This window comes from Gobius niger, assembly GCF_951799975.1.
Source record: "Gobius niger genome assembly, chromosome: 2".
Lineage (NCBI taxonomy): Eukaryota > Metazoa > Chordata > Actinopteri > Gobiiformes > Gobiidae > Gobius > Gobius niger.
Window position 1 is genome coordinate 43,921,268 of NC_136853.1, and position 22,382 is coordinate 43,943,649.

Here is a 22,382-nt window from a genome sequence, read left to right on the forward strand (position 1 = left end):
CGCGTTGTGTTTGATTCATCCGCTCAGTACGATGGTATCTCACTCAACAACATTCTGCTGCAAGGCCCAGACCTCAACAACAGCCTCCTAGGAGTCCTGATGAGATCCAGGACAGGTCCCATAGGTGTGCTTAACTGACAGATGTTCCACTGCTTTGTGGTTCGAGAAGACTGCAGGGACATGCTCCGTTTTCTGTGGTACCGTGACAACAATCCGGACAATGAGGTGGTCGAATACCGCATGAGAGTCCACATATTCGGAAACAGTCCTTCCCCTGCAATCGCCATTTATGGACTCAGGAGAGCAGCAAAGGAAATGGAGCCATTCTATGGCACTGAAACCACCCAACTAGTGGAGAGACATTTTTACATGGACGATGCTCTGTTGTCTTTTACATCTGACACTGAGGCTACTAAAACAGTTGAGCAGCTTCAAGATGTGTTAGCTACTTCCAACCTTCGATTACACAAGATTGCATCAAACAGTGTAGATGTTATCAATCACTTCCCTGTTGAAGACAGAGCCAAGGACATTAAGGACTTGGACCTTTTTGCAGACGACCTTCCTGTACAGCAGAGTCTAGGCGTCATCTGGAACAGTATGACTGACACCTTCACATTCAAGCTTCCTGAGAAGCCTAAACCATTCACAAGACGTGGCGTGCTGTCCACAGTGAACAGTTTATTTGACCCCTTGGGCTTCCTAGCGCCAATTACAATCAAGGGAAGAATGATCCTCAGAGATATTACAACGGAAAATGTCGAGTGGGACGCACCTCTGTCTCAAACCAAGTATGAAGAATGGAGACGATGGCAGGAATCCCTTTCAGCACTTAAAGACTTGCATATTCCACAAACATATGCCTCATTTCCAGTTACACAAGCCAAGACAGTAGAGCTTTATGTTTTCTCAGACGCGTCAGTCCGGGCAATATCAGCTGTCGCCTACTTAAGAGCTACCCATGATGATAGCCATAGTGAGATAGGCTTCGTCTTTGGAAAAGCTAAACTCGCCCCTCAACCTGAGTTAACTGTTCCAAGATTAGAGCTCTGTGCAGCTGTTCTGGCAGTGGAAATCGCTGAAACCATCATGCATGAAATTGACCTGAAGCTGGATGCAGTCAGATATTTCACTGATAGCAAGGTAGTTCTGGGCTACATTCACAATGAAAGAAGAAGGTTTTATGTGTTTGTCAGTAACAGAGTGCAACGCATCAGACAAGTTTCCCGACCCAACCAGTGGGGATTTGTGCCCACAGAGCACAACCCAGCAGATTGTGGTTCAAGATCAGTTGCCGCAGACGAGCTGATCAACACACTCTGGCTTACAGGACCAAAATTCCTCACAGAACCGGACACGTCAAAGATCAGTTCAGACGAGTAGTTCACGCTTGTGAATCCAGATAATGACACTGAGATAAGAACAAATACCACCAGTTAGGTCCCAAAAAATACCACTTCAAAGTCTTTCTCAAGTCGTCTTCAAAAGCAGAACGCCTCATCATTCGCGCAGTACAACAGGAATGTTACCAACAAGAAGTGGCAGCCATGAGGAAAGAAGAAAGTCTGCCAAAGAACAGCCCTATTCTCAAGCTCAACCCATTCCTTGACAGTGAAGACCTTCTGAGAGTAGGAGGTTGTTTATGTTGTTCTCAGTTACCCAAAAACGAGACAAACCCTGTAATAATCCCCAACAAACCTCACATAGCAACCCTGTTTGTGCGCTATCACCATCAGAGGGTGAAACACCAAGGAAGGCATATAACTAAAGGAGCAATACGTGCCAGTGGCCTGTGGTTAGTCGGAGGTAAGCGTCTTATAAGCAGCATCATACACAAGTGTGTTCACTGCAGGAAGCTGTGTGGTTTGTGTGAACACCAACTCATGTCGGATGTACCTGAAGATTGAGTCAAAATGGATCCACCCATCTCGTATGTCGGCCTGGATGTCTTTGGTCCTTGGGAAGTTGTGACAAGACGCACACGAGGAGGCCAAGTAAACAACAAGAGATGGGCAGTGTTGTTCACGTGTATGTCCACTCGTGCCATCCACATAGAAGTGGTGGAAACAATGAGCGCCTCCAGCTTTATCAACGCCCTTCGGAGATTCTTTTCTATTCGTGGAGCTGCCAAACAACTAAGGTCTGACAGAGGGACGAACTTTGTTGGCGCCTGTAATGAGCTGAAGCTGTCACCTAAGGATGCTGACCCGACAATCAAGGACTATCTAACTGAACAGAGATGTACTTGGGAGTTTAACCCGCCCCATGCGTCTCACATGGGTGGGACATGGGAACGAATGATTGGGGTTTCCCGTCGTATCTTGGACGCCTTACTCCAGGATGTGAAACACTCATAGCTCACTCATGAAGTCTTGGTGACTCTCATGGCTGAAAATACGGCCATAATTAACGCCAGACCCCTTGTGCCTATTTGTACAGCCCCAGAAGCACCTCTTATCCTAACTCCAGCTATGCTTCTGACACAGAAAACTGGAGCTCCCCCTCCTGTTCCAGGCAACCTTTCGGACAAGAACATTTTCAAGAGTCAGTGGAAAAGAGTTCACGTATTGGCTAATAACTTTTGGTCAAGATGGCGGAAAGAGTGCCTCTGCACCTTACAAGGCCGCCAAAAGTGGCTCACAAGAAAACCAAACCTCAAGGAAGGAGATGTCGTTCTCCTGAAGGACTCAAATTCCAAACGCAATGAGTGGCCAATGGGTCTCATAGAGAAGACATATCCCAGCATGGACAGATTGGTAAGGAAAGTGGACGTGAAAGTCGTACGTCAACAAAATGTAAAGATCTTCAGCCGACCAATCTCAGAACTTATTCTTTTGTTATCTCCTTCTAATATGGACAGTTAATATAGTGGCATCTCTTAAGGACGCCTGGCGGGGAGTGTAATGGAATCAGTTTGTTTTATTTGCTGCGCAGTGAGGTCACCTAGTGGTGAAAAATTAGTACTGCAATTTAATTGAACAAGTCAGTCTGAACATGTGCTCAGTCAGAAGCCATTTTGGGTTGTTTTTCCTTTGAGCTAAGAGCAGAACGGCAACATCCAAGATCCATAAGTATATCAAGGACAAGGCTCCAACAGTGAATGTCTCAGACAATGGGGAACAGAAGATGAGGTGCTGGAGGTCCCGTCATGGGAGGACAAGCCCCTACATGGCATGTACCACCGAAACATAACTGAAGTGGCGGATATACAGAAATCCTACCAATGGCAAGACAGAGCCGGACTAAAGGGCAGCACAGAGGCTCATCATGGCTGCACAGGAGCAGGCCTTGAGCACCAGAGCAATAGCCCCAGGTGTAGACTGCGCAAAGAGGCCAATGAGACAATCCAGCACATAACTGCAGGGTGTAAGATGCTGCAGGGAAAGCTTACATGGAGCGCCATAACCAAGTGGCTGGTATAGTGTACAGGAACATCTGTGCAGAGTATGGGCTGGAAACCCCAAGGTCAAAGTGGGAAACACCTCCAAAGGTGGTCGAGAATGACCGAGCCAAGATCCTGTGGGACTTCCAGATACAGACGAACAAAATGGTAATGGCAAACCAACCGGACATTGCGGTGACAAAGAGCAGAGGAAAGCCGTTGTGGTCGACATAGCAATACCAAGCGACTTCAACATCAGGAAAAAGGAACACGAGAAACTGGAGAAATACCAGGGGCTCAGAGAAGAGCTGGAGAAAACCTGGAGGGTCAAGGCATCAGTGGTGCCCGTGGTCATTGGGGCACTCGGGGCAGTGACCCCCAAACTGGAGGAGTGGCTCCAGCAGATCCCAGGAAATACATCAGATATCTCGGTCCAGAAAAGTGCAGTTCTAGGAACAGCAAAGATACTGCTATCTATCTCTCTCTCTCTCTCTCTCTCTCTCTCTCTCTCTCTCTCTCTCTCTCTCTCTCTCTCTCTCTCTCTCTGGCTGCCTCCTGTTTGTGGCACCGCTTCACCGTCTTGCAGCCTCCGGACTCTGTGGTGGTGAAAATACAAAAGAAGCTGGTGGACTTCTTCTGGGGGGGCATCCACTGGCGGAGAGTAGCTGTTCTTCATCTTCCGGTGGATGAGGGAGGACAGGGGTTGGCAGATCTCTCCAGCCGTGTGGTCGCACTCCGGTTACAGACTGTGCAGCGCCTGCTCTATGGCCAACATCCGCTGTGGGCAGAGTTGGCGGCCGTCTTGCTCCGTGGAGTGGGGGGCCTGGACTACAACAGACACCTGTTCCTCTTGGACCTCAAAGGGGTCGATTTGACAGGCACCACGGGGTTCTATCGCTCTGTGCTGAAGGCGTGGAGCTCAGTGCTGTCGATCTCCCGAGAGGAACCTTACGGGCGTGCAGGAGAAGAGCCGCTTTTCCATAATCCTGTGATCAAGAGCGACATTCTGGACTCTGCTCAGGTGAGACGGGCGTTTGTGTCTTCAGGGGTGACCAGGCTGATCGATCTGCGGACTGAGAGAGCCTGGAAGAGTGCTGCCCAGCTGAGCCAGGAGACTGGGATAAGGTCTCAGCGTGTGATGGAGAAGCTGCTGGAGGAGGTCCGGAGAGGGCTCCCCCCACGCTTCAGAGAAGCCCTAGGGACGTGCGGAGTCAGCCCACCTGTCCGCCCTTTGCCCTTCCCTCCACTGTCGGTGCAGGCTGTAGGAGCACAGCAAGGAACAGCTGGCAGCCTTCTGTCCTTTTCCATCTTGCCAACAATGGCCACAGTGACAAAGAAGGAGCTGTACGTCACAGCAACTAAAGTCCACCACAGGGCTTAGCTGGCTGCCGCCCCGGAGTCCAGGTGGTCAGGTGTGTTGGCCCCGGGGTTGTCTCCCAAAGGCAGCTGGAGGTCCCTGTACTGCCCTCCTATTGAGAAACGCTGCGCGGATCTCCAGTGGAGGGTGGTGCACGGGGCTGTGGCTACGAACAGACATGTGGCCCACTTTGACCCCGGGACAAATAGCAAATGCGTTTTTTGCCCAGAGGAGGAAACCTTGGAGCATTTGTGGCTGTCCTGCTCCCGGCTCGCTCCCCTCTTCACTCTATTGAAGTGTTGGGTGGATGAACTAGGCCTGCTGTTTACAAGGGAACTAGTCATTTTTGGCCCAAAGTTCTCGGTGGCTCAACGAAGAGTAGGCGACCTAACAAACTTTCTGGTGGGCCAAGCGAAGCTCAGCATCTGGATCACGCGGAGGAACCAGATGCGAGGCTCAGGATGCGCCGACCCAGAGCTGATGCTGAGGAGGCTTGTGGGAGTGCGGCTCAGAGTGGAGCACCTCTATAGTACTTTGGCGGGGGGACTGGAGGACTTCGAGGGGGTCTGGACCATACGGGGGGTCTTGTGTGTGGTCAGCGACGGAAGCCTGGTCCTTAATTTTGAACCACAAAGATGTGTTTTATGGGTTGATCCTGAGTGTTATTGTTGTTGTGTGATTTTTTTACTAACATTGAGTGAATGATGTCTCAATAAACGTTGTGGTAAAAGTAAAAAAAAGTCTCTCTCTATATATATATATATATATACATTTGTGGCAATTAAATATTAATTAGACTTCAAAATCCAAATCCATAATATTTTCAAAAAGTTTGATTTCAGCCTAAATTTTAAAAATTGCTATATCTTGAGAAATCACTTGTTATTTTCAAGTAGATTAAACACATTTTGAAAAGAAGAAACGCTGGTGTTTGCAACTTGAGGTGACTTGCTAGCTAAGCACGACTTTACCTGACTTGACCCGACTTGGACTTGCTAAGGACTTGGACCTTCACGACTTGGACTTCACTCGAGACTTGCATTTAGTGACTTACTCTCACCTCTGCCGTGTACTGCCCTCTTTATCAATGACAGCTTGGAGTCTTTTGTGATAGCTGTGGAGAAGTTTCTGTATTTAATCTAATGGTAAAGCGGCCCATTCATCTTGGCAAAGCCTCCAGTTCCTGTAAGTTCCTGGGCTGTCTTGCATGAACAGCACATGTGAGATCTCCCCACAGTGGTTCAATGATATTGAGGGCAGGAGACTGAGTGGCGGGTCGACTTGGCCTTGTGTTTTGGATCATTGTCTTGCTGGAACATCCAAGTGTGATCCATGTGAAGCTTCCAGACTTATGAGTGACACTTTTCCTCCAATATTCTTTAATAACATGCCGCCTTCATCCTGAAATTAGTTTTGGCCAGGTTTCCAGTGTCTTGCCAACTCACACATTCCCAAAACATCATTGAACCACCTCCATATTTCACAGTAGGAATGGTGCACTTTTCATCACAGGCCTTGTTGACTCCTCTCCAAATGTAGCGTTTATAGTTGTGGCCAAAAAGTTAAAATTTGGTCTAATCACTCCAAATGATTTTGTTCCAGAAGTGTTGAGTGAAATCCTTTGGAGTGATGAGACCAAAACTGAGTGAAAATGAGTTGTGTTTTCATTCATATTCTTCATATTCTCCTATTCTCGGGGTCTTGTTAACGAGTGAGGGACGGATGGAGTGTGAGATCGGTGTAGCGTCAGTAGTGATGCGGTCACTGTATCGGTCTGTCGTGGTGAAGAGGGAGCTGAGTCGGGGCAAAGCTCTCAATTTACGGATCGATCTACGTTCCAACTCTCACCTATGGTCATGAGATTTGGGTAATGACTGAAAGTAACAAGATCGTGAATAAAAGCGGCCAAAATGAGTTTCCTTCACAGGGTGGCTGGGCGCACCCTTCGAGATCGGGTGAGGACCCCAGCTACCCGGGAGGAGCTCGGAATAGAGTCGAAAGGAGCCAGCTGAGGTGGCTAGGGGATCTGTTCTGGATGCCTCCTGGTCGCGTCCTGCGCGAGGTGTTCCAGGCATGTCCTATTGGGACATGGCCTCGTGGAAGGCCCAGGACACGCCCAGGTCACTACATTCTTTGAACAACAATAATGGATTCTATCTCACAATAGGAGAGATTTAGTCACTTTGACCAAATGAGCAAGTTGACCTCTTACCCCCTATTTGAAAGCTAAGACCTACCAAGCTGTTTGTAATTTTTTATCTTTTCGCCCATTTTTTGACGTGATTGTGTAGTGTTTTGGTCAGCTTTTGTCACTTTGTTGTGACCTTTTTGGGGGGATTTTTGTCACGTTTTCATCAGGTTTTCATCAGGGTTTTGTTGCATCTTTGCCACTATTGTTTTCATCCTCGTTTTTGCCTCCATTTTGACCAATGGCCGCTGGCTGCCCTGCTTTTTGACCACAAACGTGGGGGCCGGCATTGCACCACCATTGCTGTCGTACCTCCATATCGCCACTAGGCCCCCATTGAAAAGCATTGAAGTTTAGACACCTTAAAAACAACTTTAACGCCTGGTTTCAATTTTTTCAACACTATAAGCTAGATCTTCCTCCTGAGATAACGCAGGGTTAATCACAATATATGAAACCAGGCTGGTTTTCATAATATGAATTTTTGAAATGTCGTACTTAATGAGGCTCGGACTGTTAGCATTGGAGCAGCGCGAGCTACACGTCACGCAAGGGCGGAGTCTACAGTGAAGATCCCGCCCGTATGCCCTTTATAGGAACATGCTTCGTCAGAGCTGGGGAGGAGGAGTCTGTAAATCCACCATGAATTCCCCCACGGCCGTGGTCATTATGGTAAACGGGGAGGAGTGAGCAGAAGACGTCCATTTTTTTTTTACAGTCTATGATTTTGACACTTTTTTGTTTTGTTTCAAGAAGCTGTTAGATTTGGGTAATACCAAACTGGACAAAGTATGCTCGGTTCAGGTGGGGGTTATGATTTCAAAGTAACACGAACAATTCTAAAATGATGTATTTGTTTTTCCATACATAAATTATATTAACCACTAATCTGCAGTCTAAATCTTCTTTTTTTTAAATTAATATATATTTTTTGATTGCATATTACTAACTACATTATACCATGATATTTCCAGCTTACAATTTGCTTTACTACAGATTTTACTACAGCATATCAGTGTCAGGCGCAATGGAAACAGTCCAGCATGGTTTTTGTATCCTCCCATTCTGGCGCTCACGCAGACGCCTCGACCAATCAGCAGCGCTTTTGCTTCACGGGCGTCGCGGCTCCGTCCAATCACGTGCCTCGTTCTTCCGGCGGCTTCTGACACTCAGGAAGTGGAGAAGTGTGTGAGCGCTGCTGCGTGCGGGCCCGGGACACTCTTCCTTCTGTCTAAAGAGCTATTCAACTTTTAAAACCCGCCTCGCGCGTGCAATCTCCCCGTCTTGAATGTAGCTAAGTGGCTGTGGAAAATGGGAGCGAACAACAGTACCCGAAGAGTGTCCTTTGAGTCGGATGAGAATGACAACATAACTGTGGTGAAGGGCATACGGGTAAGATCTGGCGTATTGACATAATAATGACAAGCTTAAGGTGACATGTGGTCATTTGGGTTTTGTGTCCGTGCGTAAGTGTGTTTGCAAAGAAAGTCTCGTTATCCTCACACCTGTCCTGCATCCATTCATTCTGCAAAGTTTAAACTTCTAAAATAACGTGGTCGTAACGCGTTAAAAGAAGGGGCTGGGAGATCAATGTGCTCGTGTATTTATAAATGGTAATGTACTGGGTTCTCAAATGCCAAAGTTTAGCAATGTCCTGTTTGGAATGTCACGATTGAGTCACGTGACTTTAAGCTGTTGACATTGGGTGCTGCTTATAAAAGAAGCACTCATGATGATCTGTACTAGTCATGTGAGGAAAATACTTTGTTTAACAGGTATCAGTGACTTACTCTGCGTTTTTTACATTTATTTTAGATGATAAACAGTTGAAATGCATGATTTGTGTGGACATATTCAGGTAGGGCTGCTCGATTATTGAAAAAATAATAATCACGATTATTTTTGTCATAATTGAAATCACGATTATTCAAACGATTATTTGTTGCCTTTAAAAAAATCCATCAAAAAAGTGACAAAAATCGAGCAAAAAAAATGACAAAAATCCAGCAAAAAAAGACAAAAATCCAGCAAAAAAATGACAAAAATCCAGCAAAAAAGTGACAAAAATCCAGCAAAAAATAACAAAAATCCAGCAAAAAAGTGACAAAAATCCAGCAAAAAAATGACAAAAATCCAGCAAAAAAGTGACAAAAATCCAGCAAAAAATAACAAAAATCCAGCAAAAAATGACAAAAATCCAGCAAAAAGTGACAAAAATCCATTAAAAAATGACAAAAATCCAGCAAAAAGTGACAAAAATCCAGCAAAAAAGTGACAAAAATCCAGCAAAAAAGTGACAAAAATCCATTAAAAAATGACAAAAATCCAGCAGAAAAGTGACAAAAATCCCAAAATTAAAAATTAGAAAAAAAAGTGAAACAAAAAATTGAAAAAAAATATATATTTGAAAAATAAAAATAAAAAAAATTGAGAAAAAAAATTATAATCGATTTTTTGCGATTATGCTAATTTTGTAATCGTTTACTGTTGTAATCGAAATTGTAATCGAATTTCGATTAATTGCACAGCCCTATATTCAGGGCTTGATCAGGTGTTTCTTTCGTGCTTCTTTCCATGGTGACTGAACATGAACTTGTCAGACATCATCCAGTGGGTATTTGCAGGGAAATGTAAAAATAATGAAATGGTAGGGTTGTGCTTAATATGTTGTATCAGCAGTGCCTAAGAGATAAGATAAGATAAGCCTTTATAGAATAGAGTAGAATAGAAAAAACTTTATTGTCTACCATGCACAATGATGGCAGACGTTTGGCTTGCTCATACATTCTAATACATTTGCCCAGCAGACACAGCAGCAGCAGGTCCACTTCGTTAAGGAAAGGAAAAAGGAACAGACTGGCTGAACGACATTAATACTTACAACTTATTCAGCTCCTTGATGGCAAACGGAACAAAAGAATTCCTGTACACATTTTTCTTGGCACAAAGAAGTCTGTATCTCTGCCCTGATGGAAGGAGCTCAAAGTGACGGGACAATGGGCGGCTCTCGTCATCTGTGATCTTCATACAGACACGACGCACTATTGATCTATTGATGATTATTGATCTCACAATGGAGAAATTCACTTGACAATACACCTACCGTGTCGAGGCAGCTTTACACAAATAATCTTTTAGAATTATAAATAATATGCTTATTTGACCCCGGGTTTTATACAGGACGAATCAAGATTCATCGGAATATGTTCTGTATTATGGATGCTGTATTGGGATACACTTGCTTGTTTGTTTGTTTGTTTGTTTATTTGAGCAGCAAACAAGGTAAAGACAACAGATGTTTTCACAGGAGAGCATCTGTAATCTTGCCAACCAGACTCCGCTTCTTTACAGAAGAGGGTCTGGCAACACTCCATTGAGCGCTTTCAAAGGAAGTGACGCAGCGATATGGAGCCTACCGACCAATCAGAGCAGCTCCCTGAACGGGAGTCACGCTGTTGCGCTTTTGCTTTGTGGTTTTTCAACACAAGCAGCCACTTCACGTAACGCTCCGGTTTGCTTGTATTCTTAAGTTTTTCTGACATAAACGACAGAAGTCATTTACTGAACTCCGTGTGGCAGGAGCGCCGTTGTTAATGTCCCAATGACGACAACTTTCTTGTCGCTGTTTCTGTCGTCACATCTGCTATGTCCTCATTGGCTGCTGCGCTTCGGTTGTCCCACATTAGTCCCGCCTAAAGCAGTAGCTTTTCTACGATAGGGTCGCCAGACTAGTCTCCTGTTTAATAATTAATAAACATCGGAGATTAGTCTGGATGCCAGGCTAGAGCATCTGTGCACTCAATAGGAGTAGGTTGAAGTTCACAGAACTCATGTAAAACCAACCCCTGACTTATCATACATGAAGCTGCAGTTTGTGACATTTTCACTGTACAAAAGTTGTTTACAGTTTAACGTTTGATAGTGGTGTAAACTCATGCTAGACACCAGGTACAAATAGATGGAGGTGTCTATTTGTACTCATTTATGAACGTAAAGGTTTTATATTTAGGAAAGTTGTTTAGAATTAAAGTTATTTAGAATTATGCCCAATAACTGTTTTGTGTTACTGTAGCACAAAACTGCACTTTGCTTATTTGTCTTTCAAAAAAAAAACAACCTCAAAAGAAAACTCAAACACTTAATTCTTCAAATTATTCATACATGGAAAAATGTTCTTTTAAAAATGTAACAATATTTTCTCTCTTTCCTCAGCTCTCCGAGAATGTCATCAACCGGATGCGTGAACCGGCAGCTCCTCCTCAGCTCACCACTCCTCCACCGCCTGCCTCCAAACCAGCACCAGACTCCGTGCCTGTACCCATCCTCCCCCCTCCTCTTCTCCACCCAATACCCCCTCCCTTTGACCCGATCACCTCTATGCCGCCTCCACCAGCACTTTCGGCCCTAATAGCAGAACCTCCACCACCCCCTCTCCTCCAGGAGCCTGTCAAATCTGCTGCTGCCACTTTAACTCCGCCTGGACCTGCCACTGAGACCCCACCGTCTCCACCACCTCAGGTAGAACAGGTCGAGGCGCCCACTGTAATTGATGTGGTGCTCCCAATCTCAACACCGACGGCTGCTGCTAAGGCTGTCCCTGCTCCTGCTTCTGAGCCTGTAGAAATACCTCCTCCACCGCCTCCTACTGCGCCTGCTGAAGTGATCGCTGCTCCGTCCACCCCTGCACCTGCCCCTGCTCCTGCCCCTGCTTCACCTGAACCTATTGCTCCTCTACCTGTTGCTGAAACAATTGTGTCTCCTGAACCGGCCTTGACTGAATCAACCCCCGCTCCCGTCCAATCAGAGCCAGTATCCGTAGCTCCTCTTGAGTCTGTCCAGCCGCTAGCCCAGCCTCCTTCAGAGGACACTGTGATTCTCCAGCCCCCCGCTGCTGCTGAGCAAATTGCCGCTCCTCCTTTGGCTGAGTTTTCTGCTCCTTCTGAACCTGTTGAACCTCCTGCTCCTCAGACTGCAGCGCCTGTGGCTCCAGCCCCTGAACCAGAAGTGGTGCCAGAGCCCATTGGGGTCTCAACACCCCTTCCTCCTCCTCCTCCTCCTCCTCCAGGTGAGCTTCTATCCACCCACACAATTATTGATACATTTGTGTGCTGTCAGACTGATTACAATGTCCAGGATCGTATCAATCACCAGTCTAAGTCAAAGTGATAAAAAGGAACCCACCGTTTAGGCGAGAGTATTTCACACTGAAGCAATATGTTTTTTGTGTGTCTGTATTTTTGCACTGAATATGGAAAGCACTTTGGGGCAGTACTCTGTTTTTAAATGGGCTATATAAATAAACCTTGACCTTGACACTGTGTCAACATTGAAGGTTTTTAGCTCATTTTCTCCCTTAACATATTAGTTTTAATGTCAGAGTGAATAATACACCAAACTCAACCTTTACATTATTTTCAAATGAATTAAGTGCTTTATTTGTCATTATGCAATTGTACAGTGAAATTGCGTTCAGATGTTGGGTTAGTCCTGAGCCGCTGCGACTGAGCGGCCGCCATTGTGGGCCAACCTGACCAGCATGTTTTGGAGGTCGGGGAAACCGTAGCACCCGGAGGAAACCCAGTCTCCTCTGATCCTCTGAAACGGTGCTCCTGAGTTTGTCCCATTCAGAGTGTGGTGTCCTGCACTGGTCAGCTCCTCCACCTCCTCCTTCCTCTTCCCTTCCTCTGCCCCACAACAGTCTTTCACCGTCTTCTGGGAAGAGCTCAGCAGACAAATATAATGCGTAACAGAACAGATCAATACTGTAGTTGGTATGAAGGCATGGGGGGTCCACACTACACGACTGGATTCAGTGTGATTTTCGTCTGGGGGTTCACACTTAACGACTGAGAATCGTAAGAGCGAAACACGATTCTGACAAACAGCTGATGTTTTATAACACAGTGCGTCTGTTGTCTCTACGGCTTCCAAAACTGACCCCAAATCCACAAAGACAGGCCTGTGTTTGTGAGCGTGGGATCGATCGGTCCCAATTGGTCAACGGTGTCAACATTGTCACAACACCGCAACGCTAGCTTACTGCTACTACGAAGCTTCAACTGGGCTATAGTTCTGTCAAATGGAGATAAAAGTTGGCGACAGGAAGAAGCGGGACGTGTTTCAGTGGATTTAATAAGAAAAGGAGACGGGCGTCAACCTCAGGATGGAGGAGACAGTGGAGGAGACGGAGGAGAAAGCGGGGAGGCTAGCCGCCGTTAGCCGCGAGGTGAAGCTAAACAGTTCGTCTCCAAACTCAGTAAGAGCCGCTAAACTCTGTTCGTGGTTGAAATGTAGCTGGAAAAGGTGGTTGTCGTGAACTTTTGGTGATATAAAGTTGTGCTGTTTCGTGTGTGGGGCTGTGGCCGTGAAATGAGTTGTTTGTGCCGCTGGTTTAACAGAGAAGTGAAAAAAGGAGGCGCAGCGGTGTTTTCCTGTCTTTATATCTCTCTGTCATTCACATTTGTGTCGGTAAAATCACCCACGTTTCTCCAAAATCGGGCTTAAAAATCAAACATGTTCTGGAGTCTAGTCGCGTCTTTCTACCGCCCACACTACACGATTCGAACGTCAGTCCAGTCGTGACCCCCCCACACTACACGACCCCCCCACACTACACGACCCCCCCACACTACACGACCCCCCCACACTACACGACCCGACTCTGTGTGACCGCCTTCGACTAGACGCGACTCGATTAGACTCGACACGACTGAGAATTAGAGCGAAATCGGGCATAAAAGTCGCGTAGTGTGTGCTGACCTTTAGCTGCGAGTCTTGCCTGGATACCTTCTCGTTTGTCCCTTATTTGTCTCCTGTAGCGCCTCTTGCGACGCCTCCACTGTGCTGCTCTTGGTGCCTCTTCAGTGTTTCAGAAGAAGAAGTTTGTAGGTCTCAAATGTCTTTAGCTCATAAGCTGCTGTTTGTTTACTTTTCAAAAAAGCTGGGTCCTCCAAGGCCAGTACGGACTCCCTGCAGTAAAAAAAAAATCCACTGAACCTCACAAAAACACAGCAACGATGTGCAAGATTTCGTGTGAGGTGTGATTGATGGGCTGACAAATGTGAGAAAACACGGTCCATTGATTTCAAACCAAACATAGCGTAGGCATTTTAAGAAAGTCTTGATAAAATCACACAGGGGCCTGAGAAACCGCGTGGACGTCTGCCGAATCAACAGGATAAACACAGAATTCTGTAAAAGTAGCAGTGAGAGAAGCGCTGAAGTTCACTTTAAAGCCAGAATTGTTGAATTTGTGTCGCTAAATAATTGAATGAAATGTTGGAGGATGGTTGAGAGGAAATATCTTCCACATAGGTGTTACTTACTATGATACAGTATAATCTGAATACATGATTATGATTTGATATTAGAAAGAACCATAATACTTTGCACTGAACATATTGATTTTAAAGTTAAAGCAGTACTAAGTAACTTGTTTACCTTTAATAAATCCTTTCCGTAGTCCCTCTGGAGGTAATACAAGTGTTAATGGGATGACTGGAGGGTCTTTCATCTCCCCCTGGTGTCTCTTGCCAGAAAACCACAATTGCAACTTGACTGCCACCGGACCGGAGCCACCAATACACACTAATGGAATCACGAAGAAGAAGCTAACAGGCTAACGGGCAAAGCTAACTGTGGGCTAACGTCACTTTAAACAGTATTTACAGCCAAGTTTGAGTGAAAAAAAGTATCTCCATTGTATAATTGGATGTACAATATCCCTCTCTCCCTTCGCCTTTTCTGTCAGCGTAGTATTTACTCTCACGGACAATTAATAAGTTAAAAAATGTCAACTTATTACGACACCTGCAATTGCGCTTATTGCCTCTAGGGGCAAAAGTTACTTAGTACTGAACATGTGAATCGAACAATGAGCGAAACAGTTTGATAAATGACTTTAAAACAGTCGGCACCAAAGTTAGGAACATTTGTATTCTGTCTAGAACTGACAGATAAATACATTAAAGGTCATTTTAGAAGTAGTTTGGTTGTGTTATAGTGTTTATTTTTAGGTACCTACATTGATGGAGCTGCTTTCTCATGTTCTGGCAGAGTTTATGTCCTTTATTGGCCGTAAAGCAGTGGAACTAAGCAGCGTCATTGATATAGGTCTTCAAAGTATTGCAAAGTTTCCGATATGTATGTAACAAAAAGCTAATGCTATGTTAATAAACTGTTTTTCCTGTGTTTTGAAGTGAACGGGCACTGTTGAGCTCCATTCCCGGGGTCAGTCCTCGACAATTCTCAGAGGGTCTGGTACAAATTTAGCTTGAAACATCCTGTAAATAGTTTGTAGCTTTTGTCTTGAATATGGCAAAGCAAATAAAAACTCACTTTTTAAAAATAAATTGCCTTAATAGTCGGTTTAATCTTGATAATAGTCACTTACATTTGAAGTTGTGTAATGGACTCTGGCGTCTTCCTCTTTGTTAGAACGAAAACACATAAATTGTCTCTCCGTACAGGAAACGGTTAATGTTCAAATAGACTGTGTGTGGAGCTTCTCTTCAGTCGCACAGTTAATTAGCGGGCTTGGGCTGTGTGGGATTGCACTGTCCACGGATTTATTTTAATACCAACTGCCTCCAATGTAATGATGTTTATTGTGTGGGCATTTATTACAAGTCACCTTAAGCTTTGCTCCCATAACTTTCTCTGCAGATTGTAATTAGTCTTCATTTAAAGCAGGCCTTGCTTCAGCCTCGGTCGTATTGTGATGCATTGGTGTTCTCCAACGGTTAATGAAAAGATTAATTATTTCTCGTAATAATGTTAATAAATTGACGCCGTAATTGGCCTCCATTCCGCCTAGTCACTGTGCCTCGTGAGTTGTCAGGATAACTCGTCTCTTTCGAGCAATTTGTTATCGACGAAAACCCCTCAACAGCTGCTTTTTTTCCTGTCGATTTCTATAGTTCGAGTTGTAACAATGCATCTTTATGTATTGTCAACACTTCAACAAATTGGAAAGTTGTTGTAATGCTTATCTGCTTTTGTACAGGCCGAGTATTTTAAAACCGTAAGAAATGTTGGAGTAGGGCTGTCACGGTATGAAAATTTTACCTCACGGTTATTGTGGCCAAAATTATCACGGTTTTCGGTATTATCGCGGTATTTTAAAAAAAATGTGTGTTAATATGTTCAGAAAGCATTGATAGTCCTACACAAACTGAAATCGTTTCAAAAAAGTTTAACAGTGCTTGTTACATAAAAAAATACAGACAAAGCCTTTTCACATCAAAGTAAAGGAACTATAACGATGTGTTGTTGATGTTTTGAGGGTTTTACATGTACTATTTATAGCGTCAGAAACGAAGATAAACCGTCTATATCAGGAACATTGTTGTTGTCCTTCCAGTGAGTTTTCACTTTGCAGATTTGGGAAAATGCCGTCATTATTAAATTCATAAAACTGCGGCGAGAGTGAATCTATTGCAATCTGCCACCGGAAGCCCCGTAACGCACTGTGCCATCGTGCGGAGGTATCCGGACACGGCTTATGTACTGGCGGTGGCGCAGCAGCCGCACTATGAGGCGACTCGTTACATTCTCCTCAACCCAAAGTCCCACATCAGCATTTCAGCTAAAACGCTAACGTTAACGTACTGCTATAGAGGGAGACGCTAACGTTAGCTTCCTGCTATAGAGCTGTGGGAGACGGTCACGCAGGAGAGTCAGAGGTTCGAAGTATTGCTGCTTTAGAGACACTTTTTCCTGCACGCTCCGCAAACTGAACTCTGAGGCTGATAGATCCTGCGCGCTGTCGTGTCGGACATGATTCCAGCTTCGAGAAAGTTTTGTTTGGGTTGCAAACAACAAAGTGCGCATGCGCGGAAACTGCAGCAGCTGAGACGGTGGCTGGTGAGGCTCACCGTGCCTACACCGCGGGTGCGGTTATTCACCGAGATAATAATAAAAACACAAAACAAGACGGTCATTTTCACCGTCAAAATTTTTACCGGGGTTTACCGCTACACCGGTTACCGTGACATCCCTAGTTTGGAGTTGGTATCTATCTTTATTATAATAATAATTTGGTCTACAAGAAAAGGGGGCGCGTCATTGACAATTAAGTTTGAAAAGCAACTTAAAGCAGAACTAAGTAAATCATGCCCCTAGAGGCCATAAGCGCCACTGCAGGTGTCCTAGCACGTTGCGTTTTTTTTTTTACTTATTAATTGTCCGTGAGAGTAAATACTACACTGACAGAAAAGACAAATGGAGAGAGGGATATTGTACATTGTGCCACAACCCAGTTACACAATGGAGATAATTCTTTCAATCAAACTTGGCTGTAAATGCTGCTAAAGTGGCGCTAGCCCACAGCTAGCTAAGCCCGTTAGCCTGTTAGCTTCTTCTTCCGGATTCCATTAGTGTGTATTGGTGGCTCTGACCTGGTGGCAGCGAAGTTGCAATTGTGGTTTTCTGTTTTTTTCTGGCCAGAGACACCAGGGGGAGATGAAAGACCCCCCAATCATCCCATTAACACTTGTATTACCCCCAGAGGGACAAAGGAAAGGATGTATTAAGGTAAAAAAGTTACTGCTTTATAAATCCTTTTCGCAATCCCTCCGGGTGTGTTGATGGGATGATTGGGGGGTCTTTCATTTGCAACTTTGCCTGCACCGGGCCGGAGCCACCAATACACACTAGTGGAATCACAAAGAAGGAGCTAGCAGGCTAACGGGCAAAGCTAACTGCGGTGTAGCGCCACTTAAACAGTATTTACAGCCAAGTTTGAGTGAAAAAAGTTATCTCCATTGTGTAACTGGATGTACAATATCCCTCTGTCCCTTTGTCTTTTCTGTCAGCGTAGTGTTTACTCTCACAGACAATTAATAAGTGAAAAATCGCAAGTTTCATGGCAAAATATTATCACAATGAAAGAACAGGAGTACTCCATTATGAAATACTTTTTTGTAAGTTTGTTAATTTCCCACACTTTATGCTTAATTGTCCATAACGAGTGCAAACCCTGATTTTGGGCAGTTTATTTATTATTTATTTAGTAATTTATTGGGACATTATGTTTGCCTGAATACGTCATTTGTCTTTCGATTGTCTTGTTTATTGTTTTGGTCTGAAAATCCCACTTTTTCAGATTAAATTAATTTCAGATTTTCAGCATTTAGCCTCTCCTCCTCTCCTCTATGTGGCCCTTATGTGTTCTTGTCACTTTTTTAACACTTTTATGGTGGATTTTTGTCTTTTTTGCTGGATTTTTGTCACTTTTTTGCTGGACTTTTGTCTTTTTTTCTGCTGAATTTTTGTCATTTTTCTGCTGGATTTTTGTCATGTTTTTGCAGTTTTTTTGTCTTTTTTTGCTGGACTTTTGTCTTTTTTCTGCTGGATATTTGTCACTTTTTTGCTGAATTTTTGTCATTTTTTTGCTGTTTTTTTCCCTTTTTTTGCTGGATTTTTGTCACTTTTTTGCTGGATTTTTGTCATTTTTTGCTGCTCTTTTGTCACCTTTTTGTTGAGTTTATTTAGTAATTCATTGGGACATTATATTTGCCTGAATACGTCATTTGTCTTTACATTGTCTTGTTTATTGTTTTGGTCCGAAAATCCCACTTTTTTTAGATTAAATTAATTTCAGAAAACTTGCAAAAAATGCCACACTTAAACTCTGCTTTTCATCAATATCAGTGACATTCAGGCCAAGTGTGAAGCGAATGCGAGGTGGTCGAGCAGAGTGACTCCGGTCCTCATTAAAAATTGCCAATAAAAGCATCGTGCCGCTCTTGGCGCCGCTCCTCTTTCCATTAAAGGGCACTGCGGTTCATCGCTTGGCGCAGGACGGCCGTGGGTGCGTGTCCTTCTGTGGGAGGCGTCCAGGACACGGGCAGACTTCCCCATCCTTGACTGTGCTCAATCAGTGAAGTAATTAAAAAAGGCCAACTCCTGCCACGCCACAGTGACTTCAGTGATTAAAACGACACCTCTGCAGTTTCACACAACAACCCAGTCGTTCTCATTAAGGGAGGGAAGTGTAGGGAGAGTGAGTGGTAACATTTGTATTTGACTAGAGGGCTACAATCGCCTGCATAACTTTTTGGTTTGCTGGGTGTTTGTTTCTTCTCTCAGTCATTTAAACATATCCCCCCCTTGTAGTAGAGCAACATTTTAAGCTGGGAGTTGTTGCTGATGCTGTTACAATAAATGAAAGTTAGCGCCAAGGCTCACAGTTTAAATTGAACCTTTTAAAGAGGATGAACCCAGTTTCACCTTTTGAAGCGTTTGTTTATTTTGTTGAAAACGGTGCAGTGTGTTAATGAACGCACAATGATTCACAGGCGCCCGGATTGTAGCCAAGCCGTGAGCTAATTTGCACCGGTTCTCCTCATTTACACTGACAAATACAGAAACAGACCCCGGAGGCTGAAGTGTCGTGACACAAAGTGCTTTTTAAAGCTTTAATGCAAAATTGACTTTTTCAAGCTTTACATCATGTTATTATGTCATTCCCTCATTAAAAACATGCCTGAAGTGTTGCCTTGGCACATTCCCGTATTTTTGAGTAATCTGTAAAAACTCGGCCATTTTAGGGATAGGTTTGCCTGAGTCCTCCTAGGAACGCCCCCACCTCCTGGAGACGCCTCCGAGCTTTCGTCACCAGCCGAGTAACCAACCACTGCTCCTCAGCAGAACCCCCTCCCCACTGATGCCACAGACAGCGTGTGGAGGGGGCGTGTCGGAAAGGCTCAGAGGTTCTTAAAGAGACAGAGGCCTATTTCAAGACATTCACTACAGCCATTTTGAGAGAGAAATTTTATACAAGGCAGTTATTCTAATTTACTGCATTTACAGACCAACAGAAGGTTTGTTCATCATTGTAGTGTGATATAGACTGGTGCTATGTGATTGAAAAAAACATAATACCTCCTCTTTAAAGGAATAGGCCACCCTTTTAAAATACTGAGATATGTTCTTGCCTTACCTTAGATGAGTTGATGTTTACCTGTCTGGTCTTTACGCGTGCCCTCAGTCACGTAAACAGAGCACAGACGGCGGTAGCATTTAGCCTCTCCTCCTCTATGTGGCCGGGAGTGAAGTTAGAACCGACCAAGCTCTTCCACGTTTCCATGTAGGGCACAATGCTATGTTTTAGAAAGTTTGAGTCTGTAATATACTATTATTTTATTTATTTATATTATTGATATAGGCCATTAATTAATTTTCCCATGGATGTTTGGATTTTCCTTATATTCATGTTCAATATTTATCAGTGAGTTCCTCAGTTAACAATCTAATAGGACACATGTAATATTAACACGCAGGTCATACGGATTTAATAATTCACAACATCATACGGCTGTTTTGGAAGGGGATTTTGCTGATATTAGCGTTTAGCCACTGTTAGCGCAGCTTTTCCTGGTATTAGCATGACATTTGCATGTAGCTTACCTTCATAGTATAGTATTTAGCGGTTTCTTTTCTGTTTTAATGCAGCTTGGCACCTCTGAATGATTCTATAACTCCCACCAGAACCAGAAGCAGCATTTGTCCACATTTGTTCTCATCGCGGCTTACAAAACTTTCAATGTCTATCTGTACAGCGTGCTCCTCTGTGGGGGCGGTGCCCACAACAAGTACAGGTGTGTGTGTGGTGGAAACAGAAAGTGTGCTTTTAGCTCGACTTTGGTTGTTGTAAGCGCTTTACAAATAAAACTTGATAAATTGATTGATTCATTGTTTGGGTCAGAGTTGGATTATCGAATTGCCAAACTATAAATCCCTTGACAAACACTTGTTATTTTAACCTCTTACCACCCGCCAAAACCAAATGCATTTTCTCCTTTTTGCCATTGTCGTCACTTTTTATTTTCCCTTATGTGTTTTTGTCACTTTTTTATTACTTTTTTGCTGGATTTTTGTCACTTTTTTTGCTGGACTTTTGTCATTTTTTTTGATGTTTTTTTGTGTGTGTCTTTTCTGCTGGATTTTTGTCACTTTTTTTGCTGTATTTTTGTCACTTTTTTGCTGTATTTTTGTCATTTTTTTGCTGGATTTTTGTCATTTTTTTGCTGTTTTTTTGTCTTTTTTGCTGCCCTTTTGTCACCTTTTTTTTTGAGTTTTTGTCGCTTTTTTGGTCACTTTTTAGCGCTTTTTTGTTGCGTTTACATCCTCATTTTCTTTTTTTCTTTTTTATCGCTGTTTTGAAGAAGCTTTTAGATTTGGAGAATTTGGAGAACAGGAGAAAACATGTTCAGGTGGGAGTTAAGAGGTTAAGGAATTGTACATTCCCCCAAATTCCCCGATTTTGAACCAGTTTTGTTGACAAATGACACATATATATAGACATATATTTTCTGTAGTATAGAAATTACAATGAATCCCTCCATATAAGCCGAAACGTGCAGATTGCTTTCTAGAATTGTGGTCTATACAATTTTTCTGAAGGACATGACATTGTGTGTTTGATTTTCTCGTGTGTTGCCGTATACTGCATGCATACACAAGGTCATGCTCTTGTACAAACAACAAACCGGTCTCAACGGAGCGGGTACTTCATTCAAGAAGTTCTATTCAAGGACCAGTTCTATTGCAGCTCTCGCATATGTGAAGGATTTCCTGGAAATAGACTCTGAATGAGTGCAACGATCCTGACTGGTACTGAGTGACGGCTAAAGTGAGGGAATAGACAGTCTCCTACAAATGCGGCTATCTGCAATTGAAGTTGTTTTATAAAGAAAGATTTGAAATTCTGGCTTGATATCCTACAATTTTGGTTATTGTCTGGACTTTGATGCCGACATTTTCACGCTGTGGTTGGTGGTTCAGTTCCAATTATTGTATTCTTTAGACGTTACCTCTTCCAATGTGTGGTTGTGGTTGCGTAAGTGGTAGTGGTTGGTGGAGAGCAGTTGCAGATCAGCAGCCACACTTCCCTTTCATTTGGTGGAATAAAATGAATTGGTAAAGTTGAATCCCGGGCGGCAGAATTACTGAGTTTATAGACAAACTGAATGGGCCCAATTTGCAAATTACAAAGTGCAACCAGTGGTTTCGTGAGGCATAATTTCTTCCCGTCGTTTTGATGGACAGGGTCACAAAAAAATCTGCCGGAGCTATTTTTAAACATCCTTACCGTAAATTCTCTAATACTGGCCTGTATTCCATTAGCGGCCGGGGCTTTTATTAGAAACTATAGCGGTAGAAATATTCCCCATGTTAGCAATTTGTCTCATACTCGTGTAAAAGATAACTCGCGTGCAGGAAGATTGAGATTTAAGTAGGTTAGGTTCTCATCCAAATCTATTCTTTGATTACCCACTGCAGTAATAGCATTTTCTGGTCATTAGGAGCATGTTTGGTACTGATAGCAACAAATGTTACGCAGTGTGCCTTTAAACATGCTTGCGCGGGTAGCTTTATTTATGCTTCATGCTAATGCTAGCTACGACTGCCTGTTTTTTCACTTCTACTGGACAATCTGCTGTGGAAAACAT

The 22,382-nt window shown here is 43.8% G+C and overlaps 1 protein-coding gene across 1 annotated transcript in view; it reads left to right on the forward strand.

The window, feature by feature from the left end:
* The first annotated feature begins 8,099 nt into the window (after positions 1–8,099).
* Positions 8,100–22,382, forward strand: part of chchd3a (coiled-coil-helix-coiled-coil-helix domain containing 3a) — a 230,540-nt gene continuing 216,257 nt past the window's right edge. The window contains exons 1-2 of the mRNA XM_079552199.1: positions 8,100–8,319; positions 11,140–11,992. Coding sequence (XP_079408325.1) covers positions 8,239–8,319; positions 11,140–11,992 — 934 coding nt within the window. The 5' untranslated portion in view covers positions 8,100–8,238. The remainder of the gene's footprint in view (positions 8,320–11,139; positions 11,993–22,382) is intronic.